This window comes from Vidua macroura, chromosome 8, assembly GCF_024509145.1.
Source record: "Vidua macroura isolate BioBank_ID:100142 chromosome 8, ASM2450914v1, whole genome shotgun sequence".
Lineage (NCBI taxonomy): Eukaryota > Metazoa > Chordata > Aves > Passeriformes > Viduidae > Vidua > Vidua macroura.
Genome location: NC_071578.1, coordinates 15,735,617 through 15,753,873, shown reverse-complemented (window position 1 = coordinate 15,753,873; position 18,257 = coordinate 15,735,617). Strand labels below are relative to the sequence as shown.

Here is an 18,257-nt window from a genome sequence, read left to right as displayed (position 1 = left end):
ATGCTCTTTAAAAACAAAAAATGCATTGCAGTTTGTGCTCTGAAGATTTGGCATGCATCAAACCATTGTTGGCAGCTTTACTGATAGATATTTCTCTAGCAGAAATAAAAAAGGTGGTGTTTATTGTGTATAAAGATAGTTTTAACATGCTATCTTTTGCAGGGAGACTGAGAAAGGATTTTTGGGGAATTGTTTTGGTGTACTGTTTTTTTCTTCATTGTTTTCAGTTGGAATTAGTCTGGACCAGATAAAATTATAAGCTAAATTTAGGAATTATATATAAATTCAATATTTAATACTTAAACAAAATGCTAATTCTAACATGCAGTGAGTTTGTGTTTAAATATAAGTGTGTATATACGTATAAATGTAGAGTTCAGGTATCGGAACATTAATGAGTGTAACAATTAAAGTTCTGTGTTTATGAGTAAAGGAGTTTTACTGGCTAATACACTCTGGTGACTAATTTTAAAACCCTTTTTTAAATCTAGAGAGTTTTTTTTAGTCAGCAGTAGTTATATTTAAAGATTAATTTTTAAAACACTGTATTTCTTTAGTTTAAATTTGTCGTTCTGGGCTCTAGCTTCTTGGCAGTTTAGTAGGTAACCACACTTAGTAGTGTTACTGTTACTGTAAAAACTATTTCTTAACATGTAGTCCAGTGTTAATTTTTCTTGCATGATGATGTACAAACACTGGCAGCCTGCAACTTTATGGGCAGAAAGAAAAAAAAAAAAGGAGGAAATTACCTAGGTCTGCTTCCCCCCCCCCCCCCCCAACTTTTCTTACATACTTCTGTTGGTACTATTAACTACCACTGTTTGTAGCTGGATTCTGAATATTAAAATGTGGGAGCACATATTGTGGTATCTCAGTAGTCTTCCAGTGTAACAGATACAAGTGACACATGATGTTCTAAGTAGTTTGAAGTATTTTACAATTTTTTGTTAGATTTTAAATTTGATTGAATTGTAAATGTCTGCATTTTCAAATTCACTAAAATATAGTAATAGTACAAGGAAAAAGCACATGGCTGTTTTATATTCAAAGTATGATGATTGAGCACTAATTGCTTATTGATCAGAGTTTTGATTTTAATTAATCAATCATAGTTAATCTGTCAAGGTAGAGCAAAGGTCTGTGTTCAGTAGGCAGCTGATGTTCTGATCAACTCTACATAGACAGGACTTCCTTAAAAACATTAAAGGTATTCATATCAGTCAATCAATAATTCTGTCTTAAAAATTTGATAAAGGATTTATCTTTCTCTGGGAGGAACAGTAGAAGGGAAGGGGAAGGGCATGGAGTTAATTTTGCTATTTCACTTCTTGGATCATCTCTCCCAGTTTTCATCTACTTGCCTAGACTGCTTTTGTGAATGGAATGTAAGAGGAAGAGATACCTGGAAAAGTAGTGTTTTCAGGTTCCAGTGGTTCTTCAAGGAAAAAAAAAGTTTGCTGAGTGAATCATGAATATTTCCATTTGTTAGCAGTTGGTAAAATAGCTCTCCTTTCATTAAGGTCACTCAAAAGTAATTTCTAGCAGACCTATACTAAGGGGAAGCTAAAAAAAGCACTGTTTAGTTTAAAGCTTGAAAGTGATCTTACCTTAAAGAATACACATCTGAATTTTGCTTCTATTCTAGACTTCACAGTTTTTAGGCTATTGTGATATCTTATACATTCTGTGCCTAAATTTAGGGTAGCATTGCCATGTTCTGTTTCATTATTTTTTTAATCTAATTTTTCCATGTTTCACAAAAGCATTGCTTTTAAGCAGTTGTTAGAATGCTGCACATGCTGGTACTAAGCAGCTGTCTCAGTAGTTAGAAGAATGTAAAATTTTTGTATATAGAATTAGATCTTCATTTGTGTAATCATTTTATTATTATGTGTAAATTTTAGAATTTTAAAAATGCAAGTTGTGAAAGGTCACAGAAACTTTGCTTGTGTTTGTTCAGACTTGGTCAATATTTTCATTTTCATAAGTTTCAGTTATATGATTCTGTCTTTTCCTACAAGCTACGAGCAGCATTTGTAAATCACAATTAATTGATGTCTTCCTTTTCCTCCTTGTTGTGGAAAAGTGGCTTTGTCCTTTTATTGCATGTTTCTCAAGCTCATTCCAGAGATAGAGTTGTCAATTTTTCTAAGATCTAATAGGAGAGAAGCACTGTACCAATCAGGATAGATACTGCTCTGCTTTGTCACAACAGTGTTTGAAGGGATGATGTGAAGTCCATTCTACAGAGGTAAATAAGAAGCACAGAGTTTGGGAAATTAATTTTCTTCTCAATGCTCAATCTGATAAGACTAAAAAAATTGTAATTTTTTCTGAAATATTTAGAATCTAGGTATTTGAAAACAGAACATCCACTGCAGTCTCTTAAGTTTACTGTTTGTGTGAATCTCAAATTAGGCATGAAAAATTGAAGACATCAAATTGGTTCATGTGAAAATTTTCAGTTCCTGCTACATAGCAATTACTCAGGAATTAAGATTTTTTTCATCAAGGAAAAGAAGCAAAATATTTCATTTCTTTGATACCAACTTTTCCTTCAACTGTGCATGTTGTTCTCTGTACATCTTTAAGATTCTGGAGAAGTATTACTTCTGTTGTTCCTAATTCTTTTTTTTTCTGGATGGCTTTGCAAAATATGCAAGAATTTGCAACAGTTTTCTTTTAAACTCCTGGAGTCTAAATAACCTACTTAAGCAAAACCATAGATTCTGTTGCATGTTAGAATGATAAACTTCACATGATTCATCACCCAAGTTAAGAAGCTTTTGATCAACTCTATTGTTCTTTGTTCTTGGTTTAACAAAGTTAATGAAAGTTATGTGTACAGAGCACTGTCAATAGGTTTCAGTGGGCATGGCCCATTTTCTTTGTTTTATCCACCCTTGAACTGTTCAGCTGCTTTCAAACATCTATTTCTTCCTGTTCCTGAATTTTGATTCTTTTTTTCAATGAGGCTTCTTGTTTGAGTTGGCCTCCCCTATTCCACTTTCTGTGTCCAAGCTCCAGGTTACAGAGGAAGGCACAATAAATCCCTGTAGTTGTGTTCACTTAGTCCTGTGCAAAATAAATAGCATGAGGGGTTTTAAAAGTAGGTTTAATCAAATTCAGGGAGAACGAAATTTTCAGAAATACTGGCTAGAAGTTCTGAATTCTAGAAATTTAGACATTTTACCAAGTGATAACTTAGTCTGAACATGCAGAACTGATTTTCTTTCCCAATGCCCAAACTGAGCTTCCAAAATGTATGACTTGGGATGGATTTTCACACAGATTGACAAAAAAACCACTTCTGACATAAATGAGAAAAGCATTAATTTTGGCTTTATCATGGGCTTTATATAAAAAGTCCTTGTTTTATATCATAGTCATAAATGGATGTTCTGCTGAATTTCACCTTTTCGATGTAGAATTATTGTGAAGGTGCTGAGCTTAAAAAGATTCATCCTAAAAAGCTATTTTTGCAACACTGTAGGCAACTTAAAGCTGATCATTTAATGAGAAATGTCAGACAACAAAGAAGTTCACCCACCAAAGCTCTCTGGGTTTTATTCTCTGAGTGAGGCTCTTTTTTGCAAGCAAGACTCATTTTTTAAAGAAAGTCCTTGGAATTGTGGCTTCTTCTTTAAATTGCTGAAATAAACAGAGCAAACATTTTGTTTTAAAACACTTGAGTGGTTAAATATTGTTTGGGATTAAATTAAAATTTCCTAATTCCTTTTTGAAAGTTGCTGCTTCATTCTGCTAAAGTATCTTGCTTTGTGAAAGAGATGTGTTAAAAGCATTAATGAATTAACATGGACATAGCTAGTGTTACTCCCATTTACTGCATGACCTTAACATCTGTAAAGGGTTAACAAATTACTTATGTATTAACTGATTGTTAGCATGTTAACAGATGGCGTATAAGCAAATCTAAAGTCATCTATTGATTTGCTTAGTAATTGTTAAGGTGTGTAATAACCAAGTGTGTAAAATGTTTATAGCATACTTTGTGGGTTTGAAATTTTTTAAAACTACTTATAAAGATAACTTCCAGTTTTATATCATGACGCCCACAACAGTCTGACCTAATTATTTCACCTCACTAAAGAATTCTCTTGCTCATGTATTCTCTCCAGGATCATATTGTTTCTTCCTGTGACAATTGAAAAAAAAAATGAGAACAGTGAGACCTCTGATAGTAACTGAAAGGGTTTTTCTTAAAACTCACAAAGCCTGAAGTAGCAACTGACTGTGGAGTAAGAAGACTAAGAAAGAACAAGAGAGTAGAGGAAACAGAAGTCAGGAACAAGAAAAAGTAGGACTTTAATAGTATAGAATGGAAGGGGAGCTGTGGCACTTTCAAATATGGCAATGCAACATGACAATATACTCATGCACTTTTTGCAGATGAGAATCTCTGCAAATAAAATCTTGAAAAGTTTGGATCAGACTCAGCATTTATGGTGAGGGTCCTCAGGTGGCTAAGTGAAGCTGTACCTGTCACTTCTAAGTAAAAAAATCAGCCATAATTGTCAGCAGATTTTACAGGTGATGTTTTGATGCAAGTTCCTTCAGTCTCACCTCCCTTGTCTAAACAGAAACACGCTCTACTGACATGGTTTTACAAAGTAGTAGATTACTTATATAACAACTTTTTCTTGCTAGGCAAGGGAGAAGTATCGAATGTTGTGTATGCCATTCAAAAGTACTTGAAAATGGATTGTAGTACATTTTACAGGTTTTTTGAAAAGCTTCACTTTTGTATAGGAACTGGAAAGTTTTTTTGCAAATTATTTTGCTTGCACAGTAGCTTTGTTTGAATATAAACTTGAACTGGTGAATGTCTCAAAATGTGGCTCAGTCCTTGGCTCCACTGGACATGTAGAGTAAGGAGAAATCATTTAAAAAAACAAACACAGTGAAAATAACTTTTTTTATGAATACAGGCATGCAAAAGACAACCTTATGAAATGCATAGTTTTTCATACAACCTACAATTTTATTTACCTTTTCACACATAACATTTATATTTGTGGTTTATAATTGTCCAGAAATCAATTAAAAATCTCCTGTATTTCTATTTTCTGTGTCATTCTTACTGATTGTTGAGGTCCTGCTTTATGGTGAAGATTGAGTTCTTGAGATCGTGACCTTGTAGTTAGTGCTATTAAATATCAGTCTGCTTTGCTGCAGTTCTGCTCTTTTTGTATGATGAGCTTATCTCTTCTGGGTTGATGATCTCTTGTAAATATTATTATTATGTTTCTACTTTAATAACCAACATTACTCATTTCAAGTATCTCAAGTGATCTCAACGAAACTGGTCTCAAGATTTGCCCTTAAGAAACTGCATTATTCACACTTCTTTAGCAGATTCTCTTGAGCAATAGCAGTTCTTTCCCGTTTTGCCATTTTCTTTCTTACCTCAATTGCACTGCTTACTTTTTGTCTCCATTTATGTGGTTACTTTGCCTGTAGCAGCATGTGAAACGCTCTGTGGAAGTCCTCCTTAGATCAGCCATATCCTAATCTTTCAAGAAGGAATCATCTTTTCCAGGATATTGTGTCAATAATGCACAGTGCTACATTATTTCTGCACTGTATTTCGTTAGAGACAAAATCCTTGAATTTCAGTCATAAAAGCTAGAAACAGTGTTTTGTCATCTGTAGTTTCATACCCTGCTTCAGTTATTGTAGTTCTTTCATTTTTATTTTGCTGGTCAGATATACACAGTACTGACATTGTTACTTGGACTAGCTTTAGTGGTTCCACTGACGGCCTTACTGACTCTGGCTCCTTTTGGTTACGATGTTGCCGTGCTCCTCATCAGTTACCGAGTTGGATAGATGATGCTGCTTTCTCTTACTATTTATCTGTCTTCTCTATTTACCCTTGTTTACCTGATTTTCCTCAATGAATGTGAAGAGCAGTTATAGAAGCTACATTATTTTCTCCTGACTTCTGGTGTTTTAAAAATTTTTTCTCAGTCTTGCTAGGTTTTCCCTAGACATTTGTTATTGAAAGTATTCATGCTGACCTTCTTACAGTTTCCCTGAATATGTGTAAGTGGCTGAACATCCTGCTTCTTTCCTTGTAGCAACATTTTCTTAAGGTGCCTGTCAGTTTTTATTATGCTGTGCAAAAAAAAAAAAAAAAAAAAGAATTCTGTTGCAAATCAGGTAGGCTTTTATGTCAAGACATTTTTCCTGTCTGGAGCAATCTGTGCTAATCAGTTTAGCTCTTATGATGTAAAAGGAAAGTGCTTTTCCTGCTCCTATGAATACGGTTTTCAATTTCTGCATAAAGAAGGTTTCCTTTTGGTTAATTGGCTGTTCACACTTGTACTTGTGTCTTGTAAGTGATTTCTGAATTATTTCAATTAAATCCAAATGTGCAGCAGTAATTTGAATGCATAACACCTACCTGACAACACAACTGCTCATGGCCTCTTCTTATCTAAGGGGAAGAATTTTTTATTCTGCCTATTTTAAGGGATTTTAACGTAAGCATTCAGGCATTTTATACATGATATAGTTAGTTATTATTATCCTCATATCCTCTATGCCTTTAAGTCCCTTAAGCAATAAAAGATGGAAGTATGCATAGCGTGTTTCAGTTACTATTTTAATATATTATCATATGAAGGCAATATATTTAAGTGATTAATTTTGAATTTATTATTAAATTGAACTCTTTTTTTCATAGGTGCTATGATTCAGTACTTGGCACTGGAAAAATTCCTTTGTTTATAAAATTTAATCTGAAATGGAATTGCTTGCATATAATTGATCTGAAGAGTTGCTTCTAATTAAACATAATTTTGGACTGGGATTTTTTTGCTCTGCTTCTGTCTTTCCTTCCTCTAAGTGGAGCTTGATGTTACAAGTGTCTTTGGATTGCTACTGTCTGCTGTTTCCTGCCTGCTCAGTTCCATATATGCAGCCTTTGGTAATTTTGCTGATGATCAAATATGTATTAGCAAGTATTTTTAAATTAGAGTTTCTGATATAATGACACGACAATTTAGGACAGGTTTTGCCTGGTATTTCACTGGCTATGCAGGAGTTTTCAGCTCATGTTTCGAAGTAGGTGCACAGCTTGAGAAAGCCTGTAGTTTTATTTCCCTTACATGAAGGTGTCTGAGGCAGTTTGGGATTCTGTGATTGATTATGTCCTTGATAAAGTCCCAGGATGGACAAGAGTTGCTACCTGACTATTCTCAATCCTTTTAGGAAGAAGGAGACAGAGTGGGTGGTTGTCTGCCACAATTTATCATACATATTAATTGTGCTATATAATAGTATAAAGTTAGGACTTGGGTAGTTCACATGAGTAATTGGTAAGTAATTAATAATTAAAAGTATATTGCAACTAATAGGTTAATTTTTTTTGTTAAATCCTGCTGGATGCAAAGTGATGTCACACTGCAAAGGTGACATCACCTCCTTGTCTTCTCTGGGAGCTGTTTTTCATTGCCAATGTTTCTGGCCTGCTTTAGGCCTATGAGTAAATATTGGTGAATAGCCCCAGTTCCCTCCCAGGCCTTATGGCCAGTGATCCCCACTGTACCATTTCCTCTTCTGAAATGGAACGTGGCTGTCCTCTCTTAAGACAGTTCTCCAGACCTGTAGGCGAGGATCTTGTCCTGTGTGAGCAGATGAAATGTGGTATCTCTCTTTTGTTGAAATAGCTACTGGAGTTCTGGCACCTACAAGATTTTTGTCAGGAGGCACTATTTCCTGAGCACAACAGAAATGGAACAGGAGTGTGACATGGAATGTGCCAGTTAAATATTATGTACTTAAAAGCACTGTGGTTTAGGGTGAGAGACAATATTTTATTTGTCATCAGGTTTAAACATTTCAGTGACACTTTTTTTCCCCCTCTTACCAATATATTCCTTGTCACTGATGATCAGTAACTATAGATAAAACCACTGTTTCAGAGAAATCCTTGAGTCTCCTTGGTGGCCATAGTAAATGAAGCTATTGGGCAATGGTGCTCAGAGATCTATTTGACAGTGATTACTTGTGTTCTTTTCTATCTCCCATTTTGTCTCGTTAGGCTTTCATACCACAGACAGACTGTAAATCTTTGAGACAATAGCTTCCTTTTACAACATGTCTCCACTGTCTGTTACATTCTGTGGTCCAGCCTGCAGAATGGGATTATTCTGATCCTTTCGTGCTGTAGCATCCCCAGTACTCCCTCTTCCTTTGCATCTCTGCAGTGCTTTCATTTTGTGATTAGAGGTTTGCACTTGTGCTGATTTGTCTGGCAGAGAGTTCTTAGGTCAATGTTACTTTTTCCTTGCTATGGGACACAGGCAACGTTCTACTGAACAGAGAGGTAGAAGCCCAAAGGTAACTTATCAGTGCTGAACTCTTGCACAGCAGGCCAATGAACCAGTTAAATTATGTCATTTTAATAGCTCAAGGGTATAATGAATGGGCTTATAAATTCTACTGCTGACATCTTTTTTTTTCCACTTGCTTGTTTTTGTGAATTGATGGTCATCTTGGGTGTAACTACTTTAATCCTATATTTTACAAGTGTTAGAACTGTTTGTTACTGGAATCAGTAACCATAATAGAAAGTGGATACATCAGCTTTTTGAGATGCATTCAGCAGCAGGACTGATGAGCAGATTTTTATCTAAAGCATCACATTGAACAAAATATGACTAAACATAAATCCTGTCACTGCTCTGCTCAGTCAGTTGTACCGTCTGCAGATCATTCCCTACAGTAGTGTAATGGCTGTAAAAAGAATAGATGCTTTGTTGATTCTTCTGATATTTTGTTTGTTGTTGTGGGGTTTTTGTTTGGGTTTTTGAAATACGCTGTTCAGTTGTTTTCATTGCAAAAGATGATGCTTGAAATATTAATTGTATTATATGATATTTCTATTTGCAAAGATGGAAGCAAGGTATAAGATGGTGTTCCCCATTGGAGCAGTTGACTCTTTGTGCTTGACTGTTGTTGAATGGAGAAATAACATTAGTGTTCATGTAAATAGTGTGCGTGGCATATTATAAAAATGTGTATTGGAAGAAGAACTAAGTTATCAGCTGTTTTTAGGAAAATGCAGGGTAAACTGAATTATTTTCTTCCCCCACTTTGCAAGCAAATATTGAATATTCAGGAACGTGACAGGATAGTCGAGTTTAGTGGGTATGATGCCAAGTCTTATAGCTATAAAGATTGAACTTTCTTCTATATATTTTGAACATGTACATTAAGGGTGTGCAAAAAAGGAATCTCAACTGCAAAATAAAGGGACATTTGAACCAAATAATATAATCTTATTAGTTTTTGTAATTCTATATAATACAGATTGTGATTGTATCTCTTCATATTTCTGTGCTTTTTAGTTAATCTGAAAATAAAAATTACTGACATGTCACTAAAATATTTTAGAACTCAGAATTTATAAGGTGTTAAAGTTTGAATACAACTTTACCTTTCTTTGTGGAAAAATTGCTTGAGTAGGTCAAGTTTTCAAGGCTTTTGGATTCAGTCCGAGTTCTTGCATGCTAACTATAAAAGTTTATATAACACAGAGAAGGTGACTAAATATTAGAGTTTTGAAATATTATTTTTCAAATTACATGGAAATTTTTCCATAATTTTTATACAGTTAGATATTGTTTTATATGCATATTAATCTTCCTTTTTTTTTGTAGAAGCCTTGTAAATAGGCTTTAAAAAATTCACCTTTTGGCCAGTGAACTTCCAAACACCTATGAAAATAAAATGTGCTACAGTTGGTCATGTTGAGAAAAGACTAATATATAAGAAGTTGATGTGTTCTGTGCACATTCCAAGAGCAACAATAACATAAGAAAACATTGCCCAATTTGTACCAGTAAAGGAACACAATAAATCCAACTTATTTTACTGCCACCCAAAATTAGCTGGAAAGGTAAAAAAGAAAGTGGAATTCAAATAAAATTCCATTAAGACTTGGTGTTACTAGCTATACCTCATTATGGGCATAGACAAATTTACCCTATTGTTCCATCCTACCTACATTTTATGTCTTCTTATTTGTTTTGGTTTATTTCAATTTTTTGTTAAATCCAATATAAGGAAGAAATTACTGAAATTTCTGGTTGTTCTAGTTCTGCATGTATCTGGGTTGTCAGTCATGTTGTTGTTGGCAGCATTCCAGCACCAAGCTGCAAAGGATGTAATGCTATTTACAATTTTTATTTTTTGACAGTGATAATTTCACTTTACCATGTGACCATATTCCTCAGATTTCCTATATTTTGAAAGACTTTTTTTTTTACTTCCCTGAGAATGCAAGTGGGATTGCATCCCACCTGAAGCTGTGAGAAGTGAAGGACTGCCCAGCAAGCATTTAGAGCATGCTGTATGTGATCATTCACGTGCACCATCATGGCATATTGAGCATGTCCCAAGCTAAACTTAAGAATACTTTTTTTTTTTTTTTTTCAGTTGTTGGTTTTGCTAGTTTGAATTGAGATACTGAAACAAGACAAACTTGTTTTCCTTGTGTTCTTAGTAATTACCTGTGCTGCAGGTGCTAGAACAGAGTGAGTGAGCCCTGTTTGAAACAGTGCTGGCACTTTACCCTATATTTATTCAAAGCTGTGCTTCCATTGACTTTCATTGGCAATGCTTAGCAATCCTGTCCAGCCAAATCCAAGTTTATGGATAAATAAAATAGCACAGCAGTGACCCCTGTGAAGAAGTTTGCATTGATAGGAAAGTTGTTTAAGCCATAAGAGTTTTAGCTGTTCTCTAGATCTCATTGTTCTGATCAAAATGCTACGTGTAAAGTCTCAGGCTTTGATGACTCCTGGGAGCCTCACTGGAGTTGTGGTGTTCTGGAAACAGTTAATATTTCTGTGAGTCGAAGCCATCTTGTTGCTCAGCAGAGTTGCGTTGTGTTGTGCCACATACTGGTGCAGAAAGCTGAAAAATCTAGGGCAGCATGAAAATTAAGAGCACTGAAATAAGTTACTGAAACTGAGATAGTGTTCAGAATATAGGAAGCTTAGTAGGAAGTCAGTGAACTGAAATATGTAGACACAGGGAAATGTGTCTTTGAGAGGGTCCAGATACCTGAGGATTTGCTGCTTGCACAGTAAAAAATATGCAGATGAGGGGTGTCTCTCAACTCCATGTGTATTTTATGCTATAGATGTAGATGACCACGCCAACAAGGATTTAACACATGCAACCCTGTGTTTCACGGTTAAGGATTCTGAGTATGGATGATAGCTGGGCTTGGGCACCATGAGTTAGACTGCTGACATGCATTCTGAGGGTAAAACTTGTCACTTTTTAACTGTTCTTTAATAATTAATGATCAAGTGTCTTTGCTGCCGTAATCTTCTGCAGAGTCAGAAGAAAATTTTACAGCATCAGGTTTTGGAGCAAGATGCATGTTCTCCATGTCTCTGCCATGGGATAGGTCAGTCTTTTCTTTTTTTAGTTGATTAGTTCCAATTACTTTGGGCTACCTGTTCAAGCTGAGAGAGTTAATGAGGAAATCAGGCTGTATTAAGATCCACTTCTCACCTGTTATGGTCCTAGCCATAGATTTGGTCTTGACATTGTCATTTGTGATGTAGTTGTATATTTTTTTCTCATTCTTTATCTTTCCCTCTCAGCCGTAAAGACGTGGTTTGTGTGTCTACTGGGAGGGACCTGAAGTAGTGCTGGGTATGCCCTGCCCTTGTGTGCCCCTGCTGTGAGCCTGAAGGGAGCAGAACAAAGCCTACCGTGTTACAGGGTGCAACAAATGGGAAAAAGTTCTTTTTTTCAAATGTTACAAATGTGTCAATACCTCAGTATTGCTAAGTAATATTTGTTTTGTAAATAAGATAACTTTCAAAATTACTTTTGCCTTCTTGGAATTTGCTGATGCACTTATTACAACTCAGCCATCTCCTGGAGTAAGCAACACAGGCAGCTGTCCTAGAGATAAACAGGCCTCTTCAAAGCACTGGTTTGATTCATTCCTAGAGCTTGTTCATTATGTGTGTTGGATGGAGACTGGAGACTTCTGAATAATTATCATGCCTCTGTAATTAAAGACTAGCATAATACATATGCAAAAGTGTAAGATTCAGTTAAAATGCACATAGTTGAATTTTCTCATTTTATTTTAGTGTTTTGACTCTCCAGTTATTTTGGCAGTTACTCTTCAGTTTTTATTTTTTTTTTTAATTGAAAGATTATAGACACTGTGTTACGTGACTTTTTTTATCAGACTTACAAGTAAGATATTTAGAGGTAGAAAGTTGAGACCCAACTCCAATTAAAGGTCCATTTCACTTTGTGATCCTTCAAAATCTGATCCTGATATGAATTTGTGGTTTTTCACTATATTGATGTCCACTTTGCGGAATCCATGGCATGGATGAATGTATAGATAACAGCCATGAAGGGCTGGAATTTAAAGTTTTAGGACTCATCTCTTCTCTAAGAGCTCTTATTACTAAACTGTTTTTCTTTCTTTCAAGTCTGGAGAATTCTGAGAACTGAAATAGGCTGCCATATACACCAGCAGCTAACAGTGAAGGAGCTGCTGTCTGCACACAGCAGAAATACAATTCAACATGGGCAGGCTGGACTTAATCTTTTGCTGACTTAATGATTATTGTGTAGCCAAAGGCAGTGCCTGGTAGCTGGAGATTTCTCTTTTATCCATAATGCAGTTTATCTAAGTAGGTCTTAGGAGCTTTGTCTTCTGTAGGAAGATATCCCAGCAAATCTTCCAGACTGGCTGGATTTTAAAACTTCTTTTCCAAGTTATTTATTATGCTTTATCACTCTGTGTTTTGTACGTATTTTGATTTTAGTTCATGGTCCTGATCCCAAAACTTTTTTGCAAAGTTCTCATGTGCTGCTAAGGACCTTTATGAATTGTTTATGTTGTTGGGATTGTTTGGCAATAGATTGGTGGCCTCTGGAAACAACGCAAAAGGCAAATCCAGGAGCTGGAACAGTGTCAGCTCACAAAACCAGGAGAACTTGTTCATGCTGAGAAATGAGGAAACATAATTGTGTGTGTGCAGAAGCACCAGTTGTCTTGGAGCAAATTGCTGAATTTAGAAAACAGTTTTCAAATCTGCTGAGTACAAATGAGTCGCTACTGAAATGAAAGCTACTGAGAAAAATGGTAATAGCCCTTTTATTTTGGAGCTAGAATGTTAGCCCTTACTTGTGTTTTATCACCCACACTGCAAAGTCTGTAGTCAGCATGCGTTATACTTATGCACTGCCACAGCATACTCGTAAAATCTGTTGAGTCTAAAATTTCTTTTACTAGATATATCTTGCTAAAGTGCTATAACACAGGCAAGTGTTACAATTGCCTGGTAAAGGGTTTTGATTAAATTGATCTTCCTATGTCTAATGTAGGTCTGTTTTCATCTTGAAAATATATTGTAGGTTTGTGTCCCCCTTAAAGGGTTAGGAAGATGCAGCATTCTAACAAGCCTGCTCTACATAGCCTTGCTGCCGTGCTACGATTTCTTTTTCCCTTTTTCCACTTGTGTCCATGTGCACAGCTCCTTGGCAGGTTACAGAACAAAGCAGGACTGTGGCATCAACAACACAGGACCTCCCAGGGATTTGCTGCTATAGTAGCATAGTTAAAATATAACATACATATGTTAATAAAGGGCAATTAAATTCAATTTGTAGGCTGTGTCCTCTTCTGAACTCACGCCTTCTGACCTCTAAGACTGTAATCTCAGGAATGTTTGAAGCTAGAATAAACTACCATTGTGGCAAAAGCAACAGTCCTGCCCTTTTGCTCGCCTGCCAGTGTTGGTTTTGCCAGCTCAGCTCTGCTATGGCTGTATTGTAAACCAGATCAGGGCACACATCTGACTGAAAAATACTTCCTTACCCCTATTTAAGATATAAGCTATATCTTTGCATTCATATTTTCTCTTCAAAAGGATGTTGTAGTTGGGTATTGAAGCATTTGACCTCTTCACTTGCATGCAGTATATGTATCTAAAGGATGCAAATCGAAAAAGCCAACAAAAATTCTTGCTTTGAAGGAATGATATAGATTCCATTTAATCAATTTACTAATACATAACTAGAATGGATTTTTTCATCAAAGTTAGTGGTTTTGCTTTTCAATTTACCCTTGCATTTTTTTTAAAGGAAGTGATTATGAAATATAACAAACTCTTCTCTACCAATGCATATTACTAAGAAGTGGGTTGTTTTAACCAAATAAAGTTTTCTTTTTTGGAAAAAAAAACCCAACCTCATTTTGTCCAAAAACATTTTAGATGTTTTTGTTTGGTTTGAGGGGTTTTTTTATTCCTTAGGATGTACTTTGGATTTGCTGGACATACATTTTATTTTATGTTTCAATGTATTGATCCATTTGGATAGGTGAGCAAGTACTCTTTTAAATACAGTACACAAATGATGGAATTCTAAGCAGCTGTAGAAGACAAGAATCATCAACAAAGACAATTGAAAATGAGTGAGCTCATTTGAATTTCAGTACTTAGTATAGCTTCTAACAGAAATCAAGTGTCATTCTTTGAACATCATGTTTGACTGCCAGAAATGCTCAATAGATTAAATAAATGTGTATAGAAAATAATGGTAGTCCACTTATAGAAAAGACAACATTAGCATGTTGGATAAGGGAAATAGGGTCTTCAGTTTAGAGTAGGCACTGTGGGAACATGAAATTTTTGACAGTTAGGTTACCTGTATTTCAGAGTTTTCTGTAACAGCAAGCTTTTAATGATGTGTATTTATTTTAATTCCGGAACAAGAATATTAAAAGAAAGCTTAATTTATACCAGTATTCTCTCCTTTAGTTTTATTTAAAGACAACCTAAGAACAAGATGGTTAAAGAGAAATAATGTTTATTAAGACAGAATTGTATTACCTTTTCTATGGATACTGCTTGTTCTCTGAGGATTTTAAATACTAGTTTTGCAAGCAAAAATATCTTATAGTAACCAGCATGTGAAAAACACTGTTCCCAGAATTTTGGGAGCATATTACAACTAAGGTTTTGCAGGGTTGAATGTTTTACCACTCTTTATAAACTGTAGCATAACATAGTATACAAACCCCCCTTTTTTTTAATGATAGTGATGAGAGTAGGCAAATACATTTTTTTTTAGCAACAGGGTGACTACAAGGGGCCATTCTGTTATGCTGTTTTATGGTGCACAGTACTCTGGATACATGGGCATTGGTAGGTTGTTTCCTGCATGGAATTGTTCCTGAACTTTGCAACTGGTTGTTCTAGTAGGCCTGCTAAAGACTGACTCTGGGTTGTTTTTCTTTTCTTTTTCCCTTTTACTTACCAAAAGCAGAAGCAGAACTACAATGAATTTAAAATGGGAGGTTCAAACAATACAGACCAGCTCTTGCTCAGCTTTTTGAGTGCCCTACAGTGGAAGTGTTATCCTAGCTTGCCTCTGTTTTTTCTTGCACCTAGTGTACTTTCCATAAACCTGTCTGGTTAATGTTAGACATTTGAAGAATTAATTGGTACTTTCTGGCACAAAGGTTCCTGCTGGTATCTTGAGCATTGCTTGCTTCTGCTCTGATATTAACGTAGCACAGTGACAGAAAGCAGATGATGAAGCTGTAAAGTATCTCTGAAACGATTTCATTTCTCCAGTGTAACCATTAATACTGCTTTATTTCTAAGTTCTTATTTAAATGGCAATGTTTAGAATTAGCTGTTGCTTGTATATATATTTTTAGAAATACTTAAAAGCCTCTTTGCATAGCTGTACTGGTGAAAACAGCAGTTGCAAAATGAAGGGTATAATTTTAAACAACTGTAGACATATTTATATTTTCTTATAGAAAGTTCTATCAAGAAGTAATGTAGAATTGGATGCTGGAATTTATATAACAAGAAATGAGTCTATGTTAGAAAATTAAGTTTTTCAATAACACTTGTCTTTTCTTCCTTTTTTTCCTTTTTTTCTAGGACCGGAATAGGCCCTATGACACTTTTAACTTGCACTCTTTGGAAAATTCCTTAATGGATATGATAAGGACTGATCATGAGCCTCTGAAAGGTAAACACTACCCTCCCAGTGGCCCACCAATGAGTTTCGCTGATATAATGTGGAGGAATCATTTTACAGGTTAGGAATATTCATATGTCCATGCTTGCTTGGTGTTTAAACAAAAATCAGCTTTTCAGCATTTCTATAAACTTTTTATTAATCAATGAGTTTCCAGTTTTGTGAAATTTCTGTTTCCCATCTTAAGATAAACTTCTCTACTAGGAAGATAAGGTGAAATGTCTATCCATTTATTGTAAGAGTACAATCATAGTATTAGCTGACTAGCATATCTGAAACATGGGATTTTGTATCAGCAAATTGTAGAGCAAGATCTCTTGCTGCAGTCATTTCAAAAAATGTTTCATGCAACTGGAGTCCAATTGTTGTGTTCAACATCTTTTTCAAAGGTTCTACTTAAGTGTGGGTTATCAGCTAGGATGCACTGGTCCTAAACCAACCACTATATTAAGGTTATTCTCTATAGTTATTTCTGGTTTCTTTTAAACAAATTTATCTTAATTTGGATTTCAATTTGTTATCTAATATCTAAAATATATTAGATATTGTTAAGTGCTGGGAAAGTTTTAATTATTTATGCTGTTAAACTCTGTTTGTTCTACCAGGTGTTGGCATTAAGGATGAAACCATTTGTAATACTTGGCTGATAGTATAGTAAAAGGTGTGGCAGCATTTCATTGAATTCCTGATCAGCCTGCACCCTCCTTTGTTTTTATCTTTCATTGGTTGTGTTTAAAAATAGGTACACATTCTTGCTGATATGCATTCTTTCTGAATTTTAAGACTGAGGATAGTTGTAAGCCATATACCAAGGAAGTACTGAACAAGAAATGATTCCGAAATACTAAGAAGTCAGAACACAAAGAAGAAATTAAGTTGTGTATAGCACTTCCTATGCTAATGCTTATATACATGCTTTTTGATGTCATGACTGCCTCATTTACTCTCCTCTCCATTTGTAAAAATATTTTTTCTTGGTCAAAATTATTTTGCCTTTTTTACCATCTCTTCTGGGTACAGATTTTATTCACAACCCAACCAAACTGGCTTCTGTACCACTGTTATATTGAAATTTGCTGTGCCATAGCCTTCATGTGTCTTTAACCATTATTCATGTCTAAAATGTCAAGGAATACAGTCTCGTGTCTATTCTGATCATAAACTTCTGATAAAGGGTGAAAGTTGAACTTAAAAAACCAAGCTCAACAAAATTGACATTTCTACTGGATATATGTTTCATGTGGCTGGCATTAGAGCATTAAATAAAATTCAAATTGCTAGTAAATACAGTTAAGTATTTATTGTATCTTGTCAGATTCATTGTAATTTAGTTAAAGCTCTCGTAATTTTTATAGGGTTTTTCAGTGTTTATTTACATATACAAAAAGCGACTAATTTTTAAATAATTAATTTCCACATGAATCTGAGTGTGGAAAAACTGAAAAAGATGGGGTTAGAAATTGGAGTGGATATTAATTATTGAAGTTGGATATTATGTAAAGTTTAAATAGATTTTTTCCATTTAACAATGGGACCATTGCCTTTACTTTTACCCTCCAAAGGCTTCTGTCTCAGACTGGATGTGCTCTTTCTAACAATTTCATTTTCTCATTTAGTGCTTCTCACCCATTTTGGCCTTCCTCCCTTGCCAGTGAGCTCACTTCCAGTCAGCAGCTGTTGGAGAACTCTACTTTTCTGTTAGCTACTTCCCTGTGTCTCTGCATATGGGTTTTTTCCCCCAGTGATACCGTTGCTTTCCCTGTGTTTCTTTTTCCTCTTCCATCTAAGTACAGGGCTGACTTTGCCAGCCCCCAGCCTTGCCCTGGCCATGTGTGCACTTTCCCTGCCCCTGTTTTCACACTGCAGTGTGACTGGGAATATTTGTAGGAGCAGCTCTTTCAGGACATGTTCATTCTCCCTTGCAAGAGGCGTTGCCTTCCTGTGTGTTGAACAGATCTATGTTACTATTTTAGCTGAATCCTTTTCCTGAAAACCATTCTTCTGCAAAAACTGATTCAGTCATGACATCACTTTCTTACTGCATTTTTGCTGTTTCTTTTTCTGTGAAAATTGGTCTTGACTCTTTTCCTGTACATCCCACTACTTTTTCTCTGCAAAGGTGCAGAAGGTTTTCAACTGCTGTCCTTCTCTGCACCTTCCTCACATTTCACTTTGTTGTC

General features: G+C 35.3%; 1 protein-coding gene across 8 annotated transcripts in view; it reads left to right on the top strand.

The window, feature by feature from the left end:
* Positions 1–18,257, top strand: part of CPEB3 (cytoplasmic polyadenylation element binding protein 3) — an 81,127-nt gene that overhangs the window by 12,550 nt on the left and 50,320 nt on the right. For 5 of the 8 annotated variants that reach the window (XM_053983279.1, XM_053983274.1, XM_053983273.1 and 2 more), the window contains exon 3: positions 15,978–16,137. In XM_053983279.1, coding sequence (XP_053839254.1) covers positions 15,978–16,137 — 160 coding nt within the window. The remainder of the gene's footprint in view (positions 1–15,977; positions 16,138–18,257) is intronic. The other 3 variants (XM_053983275.1, XM_053983281.1, XM_053983280.1) reach the window with 1 other exon arrangement.